Source organism: Crinia signifera, chromosome 2 (assembly GCF_055691185.1).
Source record: "Crinia signifera chromosome 2, ASM5569118v1, whole genome shotgun sequence".
NCBI lineage: Eukaryota > Metazoa > Chordata > Amphibia > Anura > Myobatrachidae > Crinia > Crinia signifera.
The window spans coordinates 293,992,503-294,015,459 of record NC_139218.1 but is presented as its reverse complement, the minus strand read 5'-3'; the positions used below and the strand labels follow the sequence as shown (position 1 = coordinate 294,015,459).

At 41.7% G+C, this 22,957-nt stretch overlaps 1 protein-coding gene across 1 annotated transcript in view; it reads right to left on the bottom strand.

Moving 5' to 3' along the window:
• The window catches only part of EDNRB (endothelin receptor type B), a 31,109-nt gene that overhangs the window by 5,757 nt on the left and 2,395 nt on the right, over nucleotides 1–22,957 (bottom strand). The window contains exons 3-6 of the mRNA XM_083168817.1: nucleotides 7,859–7,971; nucleotides 7,434–7,638; nucleotides 6,201–6,350; nucleotides 1,168–1,301 (exon numbers count right to left, since the gene is read on the bottom strand). Coding sequence (XP_083024943.1) covers nucleotides 1,168–1,301; nucleotides 6,201–6,350; nucleotides 7,434–7,638; nucleotides 7,859–7,971 — 602 coding nt within the window. The remainder of the gene's footprint in view (nucleotides 1–1,167; nucleotides 1,302–6,200; nucleotides 6,351–7,433; nucleotides 7,639–7,858; nucleotides 7,972–22,957) is intronic.

Here is a 22,957-nt window from a genome sequence, read left to right as displayed (position 1 = left end):
AATATAAAAGTCTTGGCAAATATTATTTGTATATACTGTAAAGTAGTTTATTGTAACAGATAGGCTAGACCTTAACAGAATTGGTTGACCATAGCAACATCCCATGTGAATTAGAACTCACATCTTAGTAAATGTCCCCCATGATAGGAAAAGGGTATAATTAGCTGCAGGTAACCCTTACTCGTGCTTGCAGAAAAACAGTAGTGAAGGATGTATTTAATAGTAACATTCTGGGGGAGATTCTCTAAACTAAAAATGCGTTAAAAACCCAGTTATCTGGGTTTTTACCGCATTTTGAGATGCTCTAAACACCCCCCGTTGGGTCACCGTGACCCATGGCTTCTACCGCGACCCACCGCCGCCCCGCACCGACCCCCGCTGCCCCGCACCGACCCCCCATCACCTGTGTCCGGGCAGCACAGAGCTATGCTGCCCGGACCTGTGACCTCCACCTCCCTGCACTGTGATCCTCTTCTGGGTGCAGGGAGGAGGAGAGCCAGCCCCCGCTGCAGCAGCAGCACCAGCATCGGGTAAGGGAGGGGGAGCCGACGGGAACCGCTGACTCACCACAAAGGACAGCTCTTAATGCAAGAGCTGTCCTTTGCCATAATTATCGCATATGTTAGATATGCGATAATTATGTAGGCGATGTGTGATGAAGGGCGGCGGAGCTGGGCTGTGGATGTTCCCGCCCAATGTTTTTATACAGAGAGTTGATTGCACATAATGAGCCTAACCCCCCAAAAAAGAACCCAGCACAAACACCAGCAATACTATAGTCCAGTGGAACCCTAGAGTTTCAGCATATGTATAAGGCACCCCTAGTCCAAAAATTAAATAAGTTGTGCTTACCTATCACCTCTGGGTTGAGTTATATGGTGGTGGACATAGTTGTGCTTCTAATTGCCCATGTTTCATGATTGGCAGCCATGGTTCTAATTGCCCATATGTTTCATGATTGGCAGCCATGGTTCTAATTGCCCATATGTTTCAGGATTGGCAGCCAACAGCACTGTTTTCTTTATCACTTTGATCATAAATAATTTGTTTTGGTCCTGACCACCAAACAACCCGAAGCACCCCTGTAAATGTCTCGAGGCACACCAGGGTGCCTGGGCACACAGTTTGAGAACTACTGCTATAGTGTATAGGTATAAAATATTTTACCTCAGTAGGTCGCATCTCTTGATATCTTCTGGATCATACATTGTAAACTTAATCATCCGACTGAGGTGTATGGGTAGCCAGCAAATGGCAAACACAAGCACTAAGCAAAACACAGTTTTTGCAACATCACGCCTCTAAAAGATAATGATAAAAACAAGATGCACAGCGGTTATTCAGATTTAGTCCTTTCTTAATCTTGCGGTCTGGTCTGATTGTCTCTGTTTGTGGTACATCTTAAGAAAATGGAAATGCTTCACTGAAGAAAACACATATGTTGTAACATTGAATAAATGTATATTTGTTTTTATTGATTTGAGTTATGTTTTTTAAATAGCACCTGATGAGTGGGCATTGGTGACAAAAACTGGTGATAAAAACTGTAGCGTGCCTCTATTTTTGTTTATATATATATAAAAACCTTGAACTCTTTTATAAAGCAATGTATGCATATATTATATTAATATTTATTTTACAGATTACTGTCACTAATACAACCCCTTAGGTAAAACAGGATGGTGTAGATCTTTTACTCATGGAATGACATATTTGTACAGATCCTCACAGTTAGGCCATTTTGTATGTATCCATTTGGAATGTGACTGTAAAGAAGTAGTAACATTGAATATATGAAGTTGTTAAATCAGGCCATTTCTCTCCCAGAGTGCAACTAAATGTATCATCCACTCACTGGTCATCTCACAGTTCGACTACTACTGTACATCACTTCCCATGCTTGAGTTCAAGATTTTGCTAGTGCTGCACCACTTCAGTGGAATGCACTCCCTATCTTCTTTAGACTCCTTGGCCTTGCAAAGTTTCAAATGGGCACTGAAATCCCAACTACTGTATCTATCAAAGAGTACTCCCTCGCTGCTTACATCTGCAGTGCATCCGGAATGTATTCACAGCACTTTACTTTTCCTAAAATTAGATTTTACAGCCTTATTCCAAAATGGAGTAAATTCATATTTTCCCCTCAAAATCTACACACAATACCCCATAATGATAGTGTGAAAATTTTTGGGCGATTTTTCCAAATTTATTAAAAATAAAAATCTAAGAAATCACATGTACATACTGTAGGTATTCACAGACATTGCCATGAAGCTCAGGTACATTCTGTTTACACTGATTATTCTTGAGAAGTCTATACAGCTTAATTGTCCACCTGTGATAAATTCAGTTGATTGAACATGATTTGGAAAGGCGCACATCTGTATATATAAGGTCCCACACTTGACAGTGCATGTCAGAGCAAAAACAAAGCATGAAGTCAAAGGAATTGGCTGTAGACCTCCATGCCAGGATTGTCTTGAGGCACAAATCTGTGGAAGGGTACAGGAAAATATCTGCTGCTTTGAAGGTCCCAAAGAGCATAGTGGCCTCCCTTATCTGTAAATTGAAGAAGTTCAGAACCACCAGTACTCTTCCGAGAACTGTCTGGCTATCTAAACTGAGCACTCGGGTGTAAAGGGCCCTAGTCAGGTAGGTGACCAAAAACCCGATGGTCACTCTGTCAGAGCTACAGCATTTCTCTGTGGAGAGAGTAGATCCTTCTAGAAGGACAACTATCTCTCCACCAATCCACCAATCAGGCCTGTATGGTAGAATGGCCAGATGGAAGCCACTTCTTAGTAAAAGCACATGGCAGCCCACCTGGTGTCAGCCAAAATGCAACTGATGGACTCTGAGACCATGAGAAACAAAATACTGTGGTCTGATGAGACAAATAATGAACTCTTTGGAGTGAATGGCAGGTGTCATATTTGGATGAAGCCAGGCACCGCTCATCATCAGGCCAATGCCATCCCTACAGTGAAGCATGGTGGTGTTGGTAGCATCATGCTGTGGGGCTTTTTTTCAGCAGCAGGAACTGGGAGACTAGTCAGGACAGAGGGAAAGATAAATGCAGCAATGTACAGAGAAATCCTGGATGAAAACCTGCTCCAGAGAGCTCTTGACCTCAGACTGGACTGGCGATTCATCCTTCAGCAGGACAACGACCCTTAGCACACAGCCAAGATATCAAAGAAGTAGCTTCAGGACAACTCTGTAACCTTGAGTGGCCCAGCCAGAGCCCAGTCTTGAATCTGATGGAATATCTCTTGAAAATCGATGTGCACCGATGCTTCCCATGGAGCTTGAAAGTTGCTGCAAAGAGGAATAGTTGAAACTGCCCAAAGACAGGTGTGACAGGCATTTGGAATCATATTCAAAAAGAATTGAGGCTGTAATTGCTGCCAAAGGTGCATCAACAAAGTATTCAGCAAATGCTGTAAATACTTATGTATTTGTTATTTCTTAGTATTTTATTATCAAAGGAAGAACACTAGAATTCGAAGACATGCATTGAAACTGGAGGGAGGCCAGGTTCAGGGGATATATAAGGAAAAATTACTTTAAAGAAAGGGTAGTGTACAAGTGGAATAGCCTCCTGTCAGAGGTGATAAAGGCTAACGCCTCTATCACACATGAAGTACACTTACGGTAATTTTCTATTCAATACCGATTAGATCGGGATTGAATCACATGTGTAAATTTTGACTATATAGTACAGATCTGTACTGTATAGTCTTGCCTGCATAGTCTATATTTCTATTAGAGTTCGATGCCACCGGGCCGCACATCGGTATTAAATTGGCTTCAAATGCGACTGAAAAAACATTCAATGTCTAGTCGATTTTGATTCGATTTTGACTATATAGTTAAAAGCATATCAAAAGCTAGTCAGAATTGCACCGTGTATACAGGGCGTTAGACAGTAGAGCAGTTTAAACATATGAATATTCTTACAAGGAACTCAAGGGGAAATTTACTAAGCTGTGTATTCTACTTCACATGTGATGTTGCTATGGGCAACCAATCAGATCCTGTCTACTATCTTCTAGAGGGTGCTAAATAAATTAGAAGTGGATTCTGATTGGTTGCCCATAGCAACATCACATGTGAAGTAAAATACACAGCTTAGTAAATTCCCTCTTAATAGTCCAAAAAGGGTTGAGATTGCCTGACGGATAAAAAGGGTGACTAGATAGGCCAAACGGTTCTTCTCTGCCGTCAAATTCTCTGTTTCTATGTTTAAAATAAGAAAATGCTTACAGATATTCCGAGCATCAACATACTGTATCTGCTCTTCTGTCTGGATGAAACAATTTACACATAAACCTGCTATTGGTGATATATTTTAAAAATATGTTAGTTTCCCATTAATTTGGCTACATAACTCAATGTGAAAACAGACATCTGTGTCTTTGATAGATGAGTGATTGTTTTATTACCAGGATTTACTGTACAGAAAACAGTGCTGCTTTCTGATGTTTGATAAAAAACAGGTGCTAAACTGATAATAGCATGGATTCCTCAGTAACAGAAATCCGCTAGTGGTTGGTGTGGTTTAATCATTAATTAAACATCAGCTGATGGCATTTCTTATGAAGTAGTGATGTCACATTATTACTAGAATTAATAAACTGCCTTTTTTATTACTTTTATTTAAATATTTACATGTAATAATACTAACAATAATAATATTTTATTTGTATAGAGTTTTTTCTCCAATAGGACTCAAGGAACTTAACATATAGAATGAATGTAGCACAGTACAGAAACAATGAAGTACAGAATAGCTTTTCAAAAACGATACTTAAGGGAATTACGGAAATGCATGGGGAAACAGAAAAGACTTGAGTCTGTTTTTGAAAGATTCTAGAGTGGGGCCGCTCAAATTGTGCGGGGAAGTGAGTTCCATAAAGTCGGAGCTGTATGGCTCAAAGCTCGACCCTTAAGGTGCCCACACACTAGAAAGATCTGCAATCGTGAGATGTGCGCATAAATTAGCCTTAAAATCTTTTTTCTGTCCTGGACAAAAGATTTCAGGCAAGCAGACATCTTTAGCAAAGATTTTTTTTAAGATCCCGTGTGCATTCCTATGGATCTTTTGTTAAATCTTCTAATCTTTTGTGCAGCATGAAAGATCAGAAGATTCAGCTAAAGATCCACAGGAGCGTGCATCAGACCAAAATCGGACGATTTTCGATCGATTATCGGTAAACATCGGACGATATAGGCCGATTTATCGGAAATCGGCCAATCACCCCAAAAATCGTTCTAGTGTGTGCAGGGCCGGTGCAAGCCCCCCGCCCGCCCCAGGCAAAAAGAAACCGCGCCGCCCGGGGGGGGGGAGATTGGTGGTCATCACTAATGCGGCAGCATGGGGGGGGGGTGCGGGCGATACTGCGGCAGACGCCCGCACCCCCCGGAGCGCTGTACCTGCTGCAGCTTCCGGGTGCTACATATCGTCCCGTCCTCTCCTTTCTCACTTAAACCCCCCCAGCAGGGAGCCGACGGCTAGCGCGGGGGGGCAGCGTCTCCATCCTCGACGATGAAAGCAGCAGGAGCAGGGAGCGCAGGGGGCAGCGTTGAATCACGCCGGGCGGGATGAGGCTGAGCTGCTTTCTGGTACTTCTCTATGGTACCTTGGCAGCTCAGTACCGCCCTCCAGTGGCCGGCGCCCTAGGCAAGTGCCTAGTCCTGCCTAGTGGTGGCGCCGGCCCTGAGTGTGTGGGCACCTTTAGATGAATTACGGGAGATTCTAGGTACTGCTAAAAGTCCTTCACCTACAGATTTCATTAATCGGGTGGGAGAGTATGGAATGAGAAGCTGCTTCAGGTACCTTTGGCCTTGGTCATGAAGGGCTTTGACACTCAGTAAGTTAATATTGTATATGATTTGCCATCTTACAGGCAGCCAGTGAAAGGAATACATAATGGGTTTTGTACCAGCTGTAATTGGTGCAATCCTTTTGCAATAGTAAGAATTATAGCATTCACTTAGGGTGGTATGAGAGAGAACTACTGATTAAAGTTATAATATATATATATATATATATATATATATATATATATATATTTCATAAAGAATTGAGAAAATATAACAAATACAGTACTAGAGATTTACATTTGGAATCATGTATATAAGAGCATCAGAATATGCTGACATATATAGAGGCTACTATTTATTTTCTATAATAGTACCTGTTTTAAGTGCTCATTTAGAGCGATGCCCATTCCACTTTTCTTCTGTAACAACTGACATGTCATCAGAGTATAAAAAATTGCAGTTACAAGCAAAGGAAGGCAGAAATAGAAGGTGAAGAGCCACAGGTCCTTATAGGTCTGATAAACCTAAAACAAGGAAGAGTAAATCAGTAACCTGAGATTCCCAAATAATGCACAATTGTTCCAACAAGACAAGCTGGGCACACACGTATTCAATCCTCGGCTGATCAAGGTGAAGTTCTCCCGGTTAGCTACAGGTAGCTGGAATGTATCCAGCCATGAAATACTGAAAAAAGAGCGCTAATTGAGTGATAACGTAATGAGCACCAAGGCAGGAAAAGTGATGAGCATCAAGCAAGACAGAAGGAAAGTGAGGGATAAAAAATATGTAAAATTACATAATTTTTTTATTATTTTGCCTTGGTGCTCACTGGCGCTCTTTTTTCAGCATTTCAACAATCCTACCCATTATATGAGCTGCTGGTAGTCATTATAGCGCGGAACATATACCTTTTTGTATCCAGCCATGAATCCCTGTGAGAATAATTTATCAGCTAATGCTCCTGCAGTCAGCACTACATACTGTACATACTGTACCTATATTATTGTCAGACGTTCATCTGATATCAGCAGAATGGGACAATGATTGTATAGGTGTGTATCCAGCTTTACTGCATAGACATAAACTATCATTTAATTTTATTAGCTGGATAAGAAGACTGACCTCCAAACAGAAATATGCATACAGGTCAGGTGTCCCTTATCCGGCTATCCAAAAACTGAAATATTACAAAAAACCATAGGTTATCTGAATATCCCTTTTTTTTATTATACCCCCACCCGCAACTAGTTTTTCTGTTTTGCAAACTCCCCTGGTCCCCAGCATTTGTGTTGCCTTTCCTCAGAGGCATTACCGATCCCAATGATACGCACCCGCGCAATGCACCATTGGGACTGGGGATGTCTCAGTAGATGGACACGATGGATGCTGTGGATGCCGGGTGTCACCTGAGTACCAGGTGAGTATGAAAAAAAAAAGATATTCCAATAACTGGAATAATCCCCTATCCAAAATGCTCCTAGTCTCAAGCATTTCGGATGAGGGATACTCAACCTGAAATGTAATCCTTTGTAACCAGCTCACTGTAAGGTACATTTTGTGTTATTTAGCACAATTGGTGTATTTAGTATTGGTAAAATGCAGCTTACCCTCATGAAAGATGTTATTTGTATTGGGTGTAGCATACACGTTTCCAGCTTCAGTCCATTGAACTCAAGGTAATAAATACTAAATCCTATGGCCTCAGGGATGGCTATGACAATAGATACAACCCAGATTAAAGTAATTTCCAACACCATCCATTTGGAAATTCCATTCCCGCCAACACGAGTCCGGGATGTGACAGCTCTGTACCTATATGAACAATGCAAATTAGTATCTGCAAATAAAAGTACTATCATCTTAGGAACTGTATTCATTTCTGTGACATTTAACAAGATTTCCGGTCAAATAAAACGTATTCAGTTTAAAAGAAAACTACTTGAACTCATCCCTTTTACAATGCTCCAGATGTAATTATTATTTGGCAGTTAAGCAAACATCATATATGGTGTACAATGAAAAGAAATGTTACCTGTCAATACTAAGGGCACACAGGCTCAGAACGGTGATCCCCACTGAAGATTTTTGCAGGAATGGAACCAATTTGCAAATTAGTACTCCAAAGGGCCATGTCTGGGTTAGAAGCTTAAATTGACAAAAAAGAGAATAAATGTTAAATTCCCAGCTATAATTCTTGGCCGTTCAATCTGCACCATAGAAACATAGCATTTGACGGCAGGTAAGAACCACTTGGCCCATCTAGTCTGCCCCTTTTTTAAACATGTTACCTCAAACCATATTAGATCCTTATTTATTTTTTGTAAAGATATCAATATGCTTATCCCAAACATGTTTAAATTGTACTACTGTATTGGCCTCTACCACCTCTCATGGGAGGCCATTCCACTTATCTACTACTCTTTCTTGTAAGTTTGCACTAATTGGCTTCAGAGTTGCTTGCAGGTCTAATTTGGGGATGGAAGTTCTGAATTTTCATGCTGTGTATGTGCGCGGCTAAGCTTTCTCAACTTTGAATAACTATGATTGAAAGTTGCATTCATCTCTGCTTTCAACTGAGTGGGTGTAATCGTCTGTTTTCATATATCGCATATGTAGTAAGGGAGTGCCATAGGCATATATTCTCAAGTGCCGGCAATTCGGAGGTGAGCACATGTAGACTCCCACCTGATTTCAGGCAGATATCTTACACCAAAGATTATGCTGGTGCAACTATGCACTGATAATTATATAACTACTTTCATAAGCGAATGTATACAAGCGGCGAAGCTATACACATGTGGAAATCTCTTAATACTGGTGAAGATCTGCATTTATTTCCAAGTATGCAATATGGCCAACTTGTGCACAAAGACAAATACATAGTATACGTAAGACCACAATTCATTGGACCCAATAAGAAATTATTTAATTAGTAATGTCACAATAAGAAAGGGAAACCTAAAAACATTTGTATGAATTAAAAAATATTTATACCTGTGTTTATCATCATCGTCATCATCATTAATAATTTGACATTATTTTATAGTTACCTATAGAATTGCTGAGTTGTATCTAATTAAGTGGCAGTGGCTCACCAATAAAATCAAATTTTACAATAATGCTATGTCATTGTGATAAAGGCTGACACTGCATGTGTTCACATAGCAGAGTTCCTGCTTTGTTTTTGTCCTACAGCTATAATGTTGGTTTCTATAGAAACATGGACCAATCTTGCTGAATGAACTGTTTCACCTATTAGGATATGTATTATTCCCTGTGTGACTGCTAGGCTTGTTGTATAAGCATAACTTCAAAAATTGAAAGGCTAAAAAGCATGATTAAATATGAGACTATTCCAATTCTATCCAACCAAGCCCACCGTTGGCTGAGGTCAGGTCACGTCACTAAATTATTATGTTAGCCATAATTTGGACTGTCCTGTGAAAATCAGACCACTGGAATGAATGACAAACGCAGAAATCTTTTCTAAAATCTGATCACCTTATTGTGTTTTGGGGTTGACGAAATAAAAAAGAACCCAACCTTGATGCACATACAGCCCTGTGTGTATACATTTCTTTCATGCCTTAATAAAGTTACATTGGATCTTTATACCTGGAGTTCCAGTTCTTCCACTATTCTGTTGACAAGAGGGTGAGTGTGAATATTTATCTTTTTAATGGACATTGGAGGTTATTCTGATCACCACGCTCCCCTGTGTGTTCGCACAGGGGAGCGATAGTTAGTGATTGCGCATGCGCATAAACTTTTATGCACATGTGCAGCTTTGTGTGAGTGGGTGTGGTGAAGTACTCATTCACTGTCTGCTTCACACCTAGCAGTGCAGGCTGGGGGTGTGGGGCGGTGGCGAGGGGCTGCACCTATGGAAATGCTCAACATTTCCTAGGCGTCCTTATGAAAACACTGAGTGTTCCCATGTAAATGCGCCCATGACATGGGTGCAGGGGGGTAGGCAGCTGATCCCGTACAGGGCACCCGCAGATGTAAGACACCAGGTTATCATAATAACCTTCAATATGGCCTTTTGTAGAAAGATTATTTTCTTTATGACAATATAGTCAAAGAAATGTTTAAAATTGTTGTAAGAAACATGTTTTCTATTAAAACAGTTTGTTTAATTGTTTGTTTAATGCCAAAAACTTTAGTTGCCTCTGTTTTCAATCATTTTTTATATTAACCGTGTTCTTTTAAATTCTGCATGCCAGTTTGGGCACTCCTGTTCATATGGCATATTTTAGTGAATATAAAATTGTACAATATATAACCAGATCCATGAAGGGTACAATCTTTAATTATAAACAGTATTTTTGCCAACTTTAATGCTCAATTACTTGTTATTTGTTGAATGTGACAGATTAAGAAAAACAGAGAATGAGTTATGTGCAAACATTGTACACATTTTCAAATTATTATACATTTTTTTATTTTTTTTTAAAGATTCAAAATGTTATGGTGCGTACACACGGTGAGCTTTCACTTTCTATTCGACCCTTATTTGATCTGGGTCTGAGGGCCAGATGTATCAAGCTTCAAGAAGTGAAGTGGATAAACAGCCAGCCAATCAGCTCCTATCTGTCATGTCACAGACTGGGTTTGAAAAATTCAAAGTAGGAGCTGATTTTTATAGTTGTTTTTACTCTCCATTTTATCACTTTTTGAAGCTTGATACATCTGGCCCACAATCTGGATCTGTCTGGATCTGGGTTGGTTACAGTGTTCACATTAGATTTTCACTATGTAGTACAGATCTGTACTATATAGTCTTGCCTGCCAAAATGATTTTTCTATTCGATTTGCACGCGCGCATTAGGATCGAATCTGCATTGAATGTAGAAAAAAACATAAATTTTCTATTCAATATCGATTCAATTTTGCTTCTATAATCGATTAGAGACATAGTGCATATCTCACCATGTGTACCCTCTATTAGTGTTACATTTTAAATTCAAGCAGATTAAGACAATGCTAGAGATAGCAAAATCCTTTGATCTTCATAAATTCTCAAGATGTTGTGTCCTATTCTAACAAACTGTATCCCTTTCACCCCTAGAAAGGGTGCAAATTAAATCTGGTGCTGCTTTTAAATCTTATACTTCTTGTCTGCCTGGCCAAATGCTGAATTTTATTAAAAGTGCTCAGTATCCTATGGAGCTGTGAGCAGTATTGTGTGAGCTTGGGCCACGGTAATGTAACTTTTGGCTTGGTGAATATCTTTGCCTGTAGTTCAATTTCCTCCTAGCGGTTTGGACTATCCTTTACAGTCCCCAGACTAACTGCAATAGGGTCTTAAATGTGTAGCGAGAAAAAGATCTGAGAATAATTATTTACTAAAAAAATAGGGTCTGATTCAGTCCTGTTCGCATAGGTCTAAATGAGTCCCCGTCCCTGATGGTGGGGGTCTATACTCTGGACTTCAGAGCTAACACACCTACCTGGGACCATTGTAAATTCCTTTGTGGTTGTCTGAACCTTTAAGAACCTACTGCTGGGCTGTTTAATCTGTTCCTGATTGTATGAAGGAATTCACTGTTTTGATGATCATCGATCTGTTTTGAATTTCATATTGGATTCTTGTTTAACTAACTCCTAAGAAGGAGATGCTCCTACCTACCCTTATGGTTATATCCATATTGACATCTTACTAGTATCATTCATTTTGAAACTACTATTCGCCCCTGATGAAGTCACCTAGCTGACGAAACGCGTTGGGCCAGATTCATATGTTTTGATCACATGCTGTGGATGAACCACATACAGGATACGAACTGAATTGTATTTGTTTGTTTTTATCTTTTGTATACAAAATATTATAAAGGTAAAACCTGTTATAAATAAATATTTTTTACATGATATGCTTATTAGTATATCATAAGCGCACTCTGTACCCTCTCTTTGTTCATATATTTATATATATATATATATATATATATATATATATATATATATATATATATATGGAAAAAGAGAATACCCTTTCAATGCGCTGATTCAGGACGTGTTTGTTGGCTGCAACTCTGTTTGTCCCCTCTGTTAGTAAGGGAAGAGTGGGAATGGATAGCAGCAAAGGACAGAGTGCGCCAATATCTTAACTCTCCACCACCAATAAAAAATTGTAATAACACTTATCACAATTTTCAACAATTTAATACATAATAAAAATTGAATATATTAAAACTTTTTGTTTGCAGTTTGAGTCGTATTTGCAAACACATTGGAAGCATATCTTTCTACACTTCTCTACATGTAAAGGCCAGTCTTGGGAAAGAGTGATCTCTCTCCCTGTTGATTGAACCTGTTTTTTTATAAAAAACTTTTAAGAAAAACGATGCTGCATAACCGCAAATCCCAGTAGGATCCATTCGAGGTCCATCTTGTATGTAAAGTGGAAGTCGTTCCGTGTGTAGTATTATCATACACTACACAAACAACATATTGAAAGTCACCCCTGAGGAAGTCAGTGTGACGAAACTCGTTGGGTGTTTCAATGTACCATGCAAATACGAAAAAAAAAAAGTTTTAATATATTCAATTTTTATTATGTATTAAATTGTTGAAAATTGTGATAAGTCTTATTACAATTTTGTATTGTTGGTGGAGAGTTAAGATATTGGCGCACTCTGTCCTTTGCTTCTATATATATATATATATATATATATAGCAGGTCTGGAATACCGCACTCGAAATACTCAAGTTCAACTCGGCGGTGCTCCACTTTTAGAGGCAGTTAAGTCCCGAATATAACAATACTTTTGTAGGAGCAGGCACTCACCATAGGCAATTCAGGGTTGAAGAAAATAAACTTTTATTCAGTCATAGCTGGAGTCGACGTTTCGATCCTCAACAGGGACCTTTGTCAAGACAATAGATATCCAAAAGGACTGGAGGCACAAGGTAGTGTGTCACACACTACCTTGTGCCTCCAGTCCTTTTGGATATCTATTGTCTTGACAAAGGTCCCTGTTGAGGATCGAAACGTCGACTCCAGCTATGACTGAATAAAAGTTTATTTTCTTCAACCCTGAATTGCCTATGGTGAGTGCCTGCTCCTACAAAAGTATTGTTATATATATATATATATATAATTTACAATATACACTAAACATCGGCCACTCACCTTTCCTAGATTTGGGGTGCCCTATGGCTTGTGGCCCCATTGTTTAAACAGATATTGTAGGGGCTCTGCACTCACTACATTGACTGATATTAATAAATAGTGGAGATTTAGTTAATGAATTGATCAATGCATTGCATTGCATAGTCTGCTGTGAGCTTTAGACCAGATAGCATGCCTGGAATCAAACATTAATGTGATAGCTATGTGTATTGTAGCAATTTTGAGCAATAGTGTTAGGACCTGCAGAAAAGTGGGGTCCTATGAAGGGGGCTGCAGGCTTAAACGCATCAGTTAATGTAGTGAGTGCAGAGCCCCTACAATCACAAGCCATAGGGCACTCCAAAGCTAGGAAAGGTAAGTGCCGATGTTTAGTGTATATTGTTTACTAGATTAATTTTTTAATTAGTCTTATTGTGGTCACATTCTCTCACGCACCCTGTTTTAACATATATTGCATAGCTTATGTTAACCCTTTCCCTAGATGATTAGTCACAGGTGTGTTGGTAACTGCTCACCTTTAAAAGCATAGTCTGCTGTAAGCTTTAGACCATATAGCATGCCTGAAATCAAACATTAATGTGATAGCTAAGTGTATTGTAGCCATTTTGAGCAATAGTGTTAGGACCTGCAGAAAAGTGGGGTCCCGTGAAGGGGGCTGCAGGCTTAAATGCATTAATCAATTTATGAACTAAATATCCACTATTTATTAATATCAGTCAATGTAGTGAGTGCTGAGCCCCTACAATATATATATATATATATATATATATATATATATATATATATGTGTGTGTGTGTGTGTGTATCTTATCTATACACATAAATGACTACTCCATTCCCCATCTCTGAAATATTTTATCTACTACAAGGTCATTCCAAATTCAAATTGCATTTTCAGATAGCATTTTAAGTGCAAAGTAATTTCAGTGTTTATGTATAAACACAAAGTAAAACATAAACAAATGAAAATAATGAAAAAAGGTCCAGGTATTTTTTGTTGTACTGCTTGAATGAAATAAATATTTTAAAAAGGGTTTGCTGGTCCATTAACTTGTATTCAAAAGTACAGTACAATGTGTGTATGTTTTCTGTTGACTTCTAAGTGACCCACGAACAACAAAAGTTCCCATTGGTTAACAACTGTTACAGATTGATGAAGCGTGCCCATTTTTACATTTTTATAGCACTGCGCTAATGTAAATCAGAACATTTCAACAAAGTGTTTATTACAAAGATGAAACAGAACAAGAAAGATAAGAGAGAGCCTCAAATCATCTGGCAGCATCTAATTAGCTTAATAATTATGCCAGAAAATCCAATATCATACTAATCATACTGGCAAGCATAAAGAGCACCCTTGCAAACATGTGTTTTAAATTGTGTATTTTGAACATCAATATAGAATATAGAATACTGAACTATAGAATATTGAAGAATAGTATACAAAATTATTAGGACAATATCCTAAAACTTCTTTAAATAACAAAGAATATTTACTGTCGTACTTCATATAAATCCTCTATCCTCGCTGTTTTTGACTTTGTAAAACTTTTGTATGGATTGTAGGTGTTTTGTGCTGGACATTTGGTTTTACAATACAGTATTACGTAATACGTTGCTTTTTAAACCAGACAAAATACTTTTTACTGCAGACTGTGGGTGGTGGTACACTTCTAGATGATCATTGGCTGTCACAATTGACCCTGTCTTATTAACAGGGTCTGCTGGTTTGACAAGACAATGCATCTCTTTTAAATTGAATGAGACTAAACATGACATCACAGAGAATTGACTTGTTGAATTTAATTTGCTTTGACATTACTTAAGTACAGAATCTGCTACATAATCTCTGTTTGTATATATCTGGGTTAGTAACATTGGAATAATGAATATCTGCATTGCGGGAAACTCGATACTAATTATATATTAATTAATCTTTACTGTCAAACTAAATAAATTTAGATGATAAAATTAGCATGTGAAAGTGCCCATGCAGGTTAGCTAAAAATGGTATCTTTGTTAAAAAACTCAGTCTATAAAATATAAATATATATCTCTCACATACAGTACCATCATAAAACCTATGCCTAGGTAGTTTGTGCCTTATAGTATAATTACATTACTGTACCATTCCTATTGCGTTTGGCCTTCTAATGGAATAGGCAAAAGGCATAATCAGTGAGCATTACTCATAAGAGCATTGGAATTGGTCCTGAGGCTGTCCTGAGAGAAGATGGGACTGTTTCTGAGTGAGTTGGATGAAGCGGAGTAATGTTTTTATTTGTCCATGCGCTTGAGTCACACCAGACACGCTTCCTGATTTTGATTGCATAGGGTCACATAACAAGTTTAGATGCACAGAAGCAGGGAGCATTCTTGGATGATTACTGGGAGGTAATGTTGGATGCTAAAAAGACATATTGAGATGTAGAATCCTATAGGAGTTTTGCGGGGGTGTTGTGGGCATATTTCTTGCAAAAACACTGATCGGCTCACAAAGAAGGCCATACTCAGATGGATACACTGCACCTGCCACACGGGGCAACGTATGGCACTTCTAAAGGTGCACCAAGTGGTATTTTCAGCTCTACAGATGTGCAGGTGTCACAATATTCAGTTATTGTATTGTTTCTTATCTGGTTTGTGGCCTCTCCTGTCTGTTCAGCCTGCTCCATGCTGCAAGGAAGTTCTGTGTGGCCTGAGCTTTGCTAATTACAGCACCTGGAGGAGTCCTTGCTGCTGACAATCTCTGTATAGCTGAACTGTGCTGTGAGATCTGAGCTCAGCTAATTAGTTACACCTGGGTAACTCTCTCCTGCAGGAGAGTTCAGTGTAAACTGAGCATGCTCAGCCCATTAATTAGTTCACCTGTGGGTTCCCTGTGCTTCCTATAAAGGGCAGCCTCTGGGAGACAGAAGCTGCCAGAGTATAGGTTCACACCAGCTCCAGCGTCCTTGTGCTTAGTATATTTCCAGTTTCCTGATTACCATATTTGACCCCGGCTTGTTCCTGACTATTCTCCTGCCTGATCCTTTGGTACCGTATCCAGTGACTCTGTGTATGACCCAGCTTGCCGTTTGACTATTCTTCAGCCTTATCCCAGTGTACCGCGAACTGTGCTTCCAGTGTATGACCCGGCCTGTCCTTGGATACTCCTTTGCATTTCCCTTGTGTTCCTACTTGCCCGCACTGATACCAACTCGGCTAGACGATCACGATTCCATATTTCACAAGCTACCGCCACTCATACGGGGAACCTGACCAGGGGGCCGCGACCGACGTGTCGGGTGCCGCAGAAGCCCATATCCCGCTTGGAGGGGTCACTGGCAGAAAACCCCCGGCACGGTTAGACTCCGCGCCCCTGTGTCAGGTCTAGCCAATCCCCGAGTGGTAGTGCACCCCAAGTTTGTGACAGAATACTCTGGCCCAACTGGAATATGGAGTCCGCTAGTGGTTTGTCTCAGAAAGAACTCCTGGAACTCCTGCTGGTCCGGGTTAACAAGCAAGAACAGGACCAAGCCCTGATTATGCAAAGCTTGCAGACTCTGCAGCAGCAAATGGACTTCGCTCCACCCTCTCCAACACCTGCTATATCAGATCCAGGCACTATTGGAGTGCTTCGCCAGCTAATACAGCAGTTACAGGGGCTGCTGGCCAACATCCTCACCCTTGTCACTAAATTGCTTGGCGATTCCGCTATGGGTTTGGTACCTGCTAGACCCTTAGATTCCAGTCCAGGAACCCCATCGGCAGATGCATTTGTGTCTTGTAAGGACAGGTTTCTGAGTCGGCCTCGTCCTCAGCTGACAGATGAGGAACGCCAGCGGCGCAGGTCCTTGAACTTGTGCTTCTATTGTGGAGCCCAGAACCATTTTATCCAGGATTGTTCCCTCCGTGAGGCCAGGATTAAGAGTACTGCTTCTACGCTTACTCCGGAAAAGTTCCGTGGTTATCACTGGGGTCCCAGAACTAAGATCGTTTTACATAAAGACAGTAAAATTTTGGGCAAGCCACAAGAGGAGATCCTGTCAGTCCCAGCCCCAAGTGGGGGTCTGCACACATCCAGATGCCCAAAGTCTCCAACCCCAACGGGGGTATTCCCAAGCATTTTGCCCCAAGAAGGGTTTTCAAGTGTTGTGTTCCAGAAGGGGCATCAAAGTACTACACCCCAAGTGGATCCTCACAGCGTCGAGTTCCTAGAGGGATCTCAGAATAGTGAGCCCCAAGAAGGGATACAGAGTACTTCACCTCAGAAGAGGTCTCGGAGGGTAATTTCCCAGGAGGGTTCTCAAAGCTTCAAGCCACAGAAAGGGGTTCAGAGTGTCGTGCACCAGGAGGGGTCTCAGACTGTCAGGCTCCAAGCAGGGTCTCAGAGTACCACACCCCAAACAGGGTCTCTGAGCATTGCGCCCCAGGTGGGTTTCCTGAGCACTGCACCCCAAGAGGTGTCTCTAAAGGTGGTACCCCGAAAAGGGCTTCTGAATTCATTACCCAAAGAGGAATCTCCGAGTGTTGCACCCCAAAAGGACCCTCTGGACGTCACACCCAAAGAGGAGTCTCTGAGTGTGGCTTCCCAAGTAGGGCCACCGAGCACTTTGCCTCAAGAAGGGGCTCTGTATGTCACCCCAAGTGGGGGTTCCGAGTCTATCACCCCAAGTGGGGGTTCCGAGTCTATCACCCCAAGTGGGGGTTCCGAGTCTATCACCCCAAGTGGGGGTTCCGAGTCTATCACCCCAAGTGGGGGTTCCGAGTCTATCACCCCAAGTGGGGGTTCCGAGTCTATCACCCCAAGTGGGGGTTCCGAGTCTATCACCCCAAGTGGGGGTTCCGAGTCCGTCACCCCAAGTGGGGGTTCCGAGTCCGTTACCCCAGGTGGGGGTTCCGAGTCCGTTACCCCAGGTGGGGGTTCCGAGTCCGTTACCCCAGGTGGGGGTTCCGAGTCCGTTACCCCAGGTGGGGGTTCCGAGTCCGTCACCCCAGGAGGGGGTTCCGAGTTAAGCACCCAAGAAGGGTGTCCCCAGTTGATCACCTCAGAAGGGGATTCCGAGCCAATCACCCCAGATGGGGGTTCCGAGTCCTTCACTCCAGACGGGAGTTCCGAGTGTGTCACTCCCAGTAGAGATCCATCTGCCCTTGCCTTTGGGCATGAGGACCCATCTGCCCTTGCCTCCGGGCATGAGGACCTATGTGCCACGGCCTCCGGGCCTGTCTCCGTGGCCTCCGGGCCTGTCTCCGTGGCCTCCGGGCCTGTCTCCGTGGCCTCCGGGCCTGTCTCCGTGGCCTCCGGGCCTGTCTCCACGGCCTCCGGGCCAGTCTCCACGGCCTCCGGGCCAGTCTCCACGGCCTCCGGGCCAGTCTCCACAGCCTCCGGGCCAGTCTCCATGGCCTACGGGCCTGCCTCCAAGGTCTCCGGGTCTTCCTCCGCAGCCTCCGGACCTGTCTCCAGTACCATCAGGGTCTCTAAGGTTCCAATGCCTGCCATTCAGGAAGATTTACCTGCCGTGCTGGAAGTCCCTACCCTACCCGAACTGTCCTCCCAGTCCATTCTTCAGGGGAATCCAGTTCAATTAGATCCATCTAAAGAGCCTCGGTTCGTCCAATTTGATGGAAATCTCACCCATTTCCAAGCCCTAGCAGACTATTATTTAGATGCTATGAACTCTGATCCATCCTCTGGGGTTAATTTGGCAAACATTGTCAAGTACTTAGTGTTGTCATTCAAGGGAGAAGCTATGGAGTGGGTTAGTCCACTCATTGAGACTCATGATCCCAGGCTAAAAGACCTAATTTCTTTTTCCAGGGCTGTGGTTGAAAGATTTGGACCCAAGACTCCTGGTGAGAGGTCTATCCTTGCCGCACCTGAGGTCAGTCAGAGTGGTGAGTCAGCTAGACTACATTCTAAAATTCCCAGAGCATCTCCCAAAAATTTTTTGAGACCCGATTCCTTGAATTTAAGAGGTGGAGTTATATGTGTAGGTTCTTCCAAGTTGGTGGTGGATCCTCATGAACGCCCTACACTGATCATGGACAAGGATTCAAGTTCAGAGTGTGGCTCAGATCATGATGTCACTGCTTTGTTGGGACGTCCAATATTCGCTACTGCCCGTTTTGTAGAACCAAAGGCCACATCTCAATCAACCAAATCCAAACGATCTTCCAAAAAGACGAAGCACCGCAGACGACCTTGAAAGTATCCATGTGGGGTGTTCGGAGCCCACCCCTAGAGGGGAGGGTAATGTCACAATATTCAGTTATTGTATTGTTTCTTATCTGGTTTGTGGCCTCTCCTGTCTGTTCAGCCTGCTCCATGCTGCAAGGAAGTTCTGTGTGGCCTGAGCTTTGCTAATTACAGCACCTGGAGGAGTCCTTGCTGCTGACAATCTCTGTATAGCTGAACTGTGCTGTGAGATCTGAGCTCAGCTAATTAGTTACACCTGGGTAACTCTCTCCTGCAGGAGAGTTCAGTGTAAACTGAGCATGCTCAGCCCATTAATTAGTTCACCTGTGGGTTCCCTGTGCTTCCTATAAAGGGCAGCCTCTGGGAGACAGAAGCTGCCAGAGTATAGGTTCACACCAGCTCCAGCGTCCTTGTGCTTAGTATATTTCCAGTTTCCTGATTACCATATTTGACCCCGGCTTGTTCTTGACTATTCTCCTGCCTGATCCTTTGGTACCGTATCCAGTGACTCTGTGTATGACCCAGCTTGCCGTTTGACTATTCTTCAGCCTTATCCCAGTGTACCGCGAACTGTGCTTCCAGTGTATGACCCGGCCTGTCCTTGGATACTCCTTTGCATTTCCCTTGTGTTCCTACTTGCCCGCACTGATACCAACTCGGCTAGACGATCACGATTCCATATTTCACAAGCTACCGCCACTCATACGGGGAACCTGACCAGGGGGCCGCGACCGACGTGTCGGGTGCCGCAGAAGCCCATATCCCGCTTGGAGGGGTCACTGGCAGAAAACCCCCGGCACGGTTAGACTCCGCGCCCCTGTGTCAGGTCTAGCCAATCCCCGAGTGGTAGTGCACCCCAAGTTTGTGACAGCAGGGATGTACAAAAGGGAAGGCTTTATAGCGGCATTAGCATATGGTAACATTAAGGAACCTGAAGTGGAGGAATAACATTATTCCTCCACTTCTGCTTCATTAAATGTTCCCATGCGCAGTACTGATGCTGAATGCAGTTGGCGAATGTGTTTGAATGTGTTCGCATGTGAGTCACACTGCGCATGTATCATACAGAGAATGGTGAGAGCCTCAAGTAATCCTGTCTGACCGATCACCCGCTGGCATCTTACTAGCGTTACTGCTGCTCTAGCCACTGCTGACTCTCTTCAGCCATCTATCTCAGTGGGGTCGACATAACATAACCTTCCTACAGTACATCTTGAAATAATCGATGCATTACGCTGAATAAAGTCAAATTAAACCATAAGGCTGTTAATTTGGAGCTGCTAAGATGTTCAAGGACACAGGTGATTACTGGTGTATTTTCTGTCAGTGTACTTTGTTTGATATTGTGTTCCCTATCTCTTCCTTTTCTCCTCTATCCTTCTCGTGCTAATCTGGTTATATTTCTTATTCCTCTGCTGAAGTTATATATTGAAGTTATTTCTCAAGCGGAGACAGGCAGGGAAAGTGCTCCCTGCCGCTGTGTTGATGGTGACACGCATGTTTGTGAGAAGCTCGTGCATCCCCATTGGATGGAGCACCTCTCCACCGGCAATCACCATCTAAGGGAATCTGGTGATTCCAAGAGCTGGCTGAGATGCACTCCATCTGTATACACATACACAGAAGACTCTGACACAAAACCAGTGTCTTTTTAAGAATCTGTGCATGCGCCAGCACCATTTTCTTTCAGGGCAAGTCACAGACATCAGCACATGGGCTTGATCCATTCTGTCTATCGGCTAGGGATTCTTAGATGCCCAAACTAACCTAAATGGCTATAAGAGAGAGGTACATTTATCTTTCCCTACATAGCTAAGTAGAACAAGTGTATAAGCATGTAATATTCTCATTGGGGCAGTTAAAAGAAATTAAGCCATGGTGGAGACCTGGGGTGGCTGCGGCATCTGCAAATGCATACATACTTGCCGATGCCAACAGGTGATGAGTGACAGTGGTGGAAGGGGGGGAGGTGGAGTTAGGGCCATTCTGCATTTTGGCTGTAAAATCTTGCATTCTAGAGCCAGTGCAATTCTGTTTTACTAATAATTGTTAATTCTAACTTATCCATTTGTTTCCAGCTAAAATACTACAGCAGAGGGCATTTATGATATGCTATTCACACTCACGTTACATCCCAAAAAAAGATGCACGTGATTTAACAGCAGGCGTGTATAAAGTAGTTTTCTTTTAAATATGTATTACATATTAGATTTTTTTTTCATTTTTAATGTTCACAATCCCAAATTTATTAAACTTCTTCAGTTATCTATAACTGATATTCTCCATTATAAATAACATGGGAGGGGATTTCAAAATAGAATTTTGGTCAACTTCTTAAAGATAAATAACATTAATATACAATATGGGGGTTATTCTGGTTCATTTGCAATTCTGCAAATTTGCAGCCTTGCGAGTCCACCAAACCCCTCCTGGCGAATGAATGCCCCCCTCGGAGCGCGGGTTCGCCCGCACAGGCTGTGAATGGATGTTTAGCATAAAAATCCATTTGTATGCCTGCGGCGACCATCGAAAGATGTGGAAGGTACACGCATATAAAAGTGACTTTCAAGTCACTTACATATGCGTGCACGCTGGGACGGATATGGGCGGGCAGCTGACATTTGGTGGTCAGCTGCCAGCCCCCCCGCTCCCGCGTCACCACCTCATTACCATGAGAACGCCCAGATTTCTCATGGGAACGCCCATGGAACCCTAGGCGTTCCCATATTGTAATGGGGCAGCCTGGCGCCCCCGCCCTTCTCCAGCCCCCCCCCCACGTCGTCATGGGAAAGTTCGCCGTGGGTGCACGCACCCTACGCCTGGACATGCGCAGAGACACGCATGCGCAGAGACACGCAGATGCGCAACATCGTCCCTCTGTTCGAATGCACAGAGGAATGAATGGACTATGTCTCTTTTATTTTCTATGACCATCTATACATATTGAATTTGATATAATTTCTAAAGTTTATGTACAATTTCAAACAATTTAGATTTACATAGTATTAAGAAAAAATTTATTAAAAAATGTATCGTCATTTGTGCCTTAGACAATATATCAATTAAACAAACATATTAAGTTATAAATATATAGTATATTGAAAAAGGAGAAAAAAACTTAAATATATTAATACAATTGTAAAGTATTTATTTTAGACCATATCTAAGAAATGATAGTTAATAAAATAAATAAAAATATAATATTTTTATTTTTGTTTTTTATATAAAGGTAAAATAACTGTATTACACACAGTAACTTGTTTGGATTCCAATTGCATTTATATGATTAACTTATTAGGTATTCAAATGTATTAAATCAGCCTTACTAGTCCTTCATAGTGTGACAAATAAACTGATTACCTATTTACTTATATACTGTGTGTGAAACAGGGTAAATACCGTATGAAAAAAAGATTTCAAACGTTTCTCATTACTGTTATTAATGCCTGGCTCTTGTTATAGGTATCCATGTACAATTATCAAGAGTTGACCTTGCTATGCACTTTTCTGTGTTCCTAGAGTGGCTGCACATAGTAGGCTTATGCTAACCAGTTACATCCATGGATATAAGGTACGTTTAATAATTTTCTGTGCTTTTCTTATTTTTATGCCACTTGCATGAACTTTCTGAGTGTGGCACACACATTTTTGCAGGGGTAATAGAAAAAAAGCAACCTTTTTTAGTCCATAGTTGACAATTAACTGTTTACTATTTAAATATGTAAAAGTAATTTTAGAAAACAGCATTTTCCTATGAAGAATATACATATTACAATATTTACTACAGTATTGTTTCTACTAAAGATTATATTTTGTCA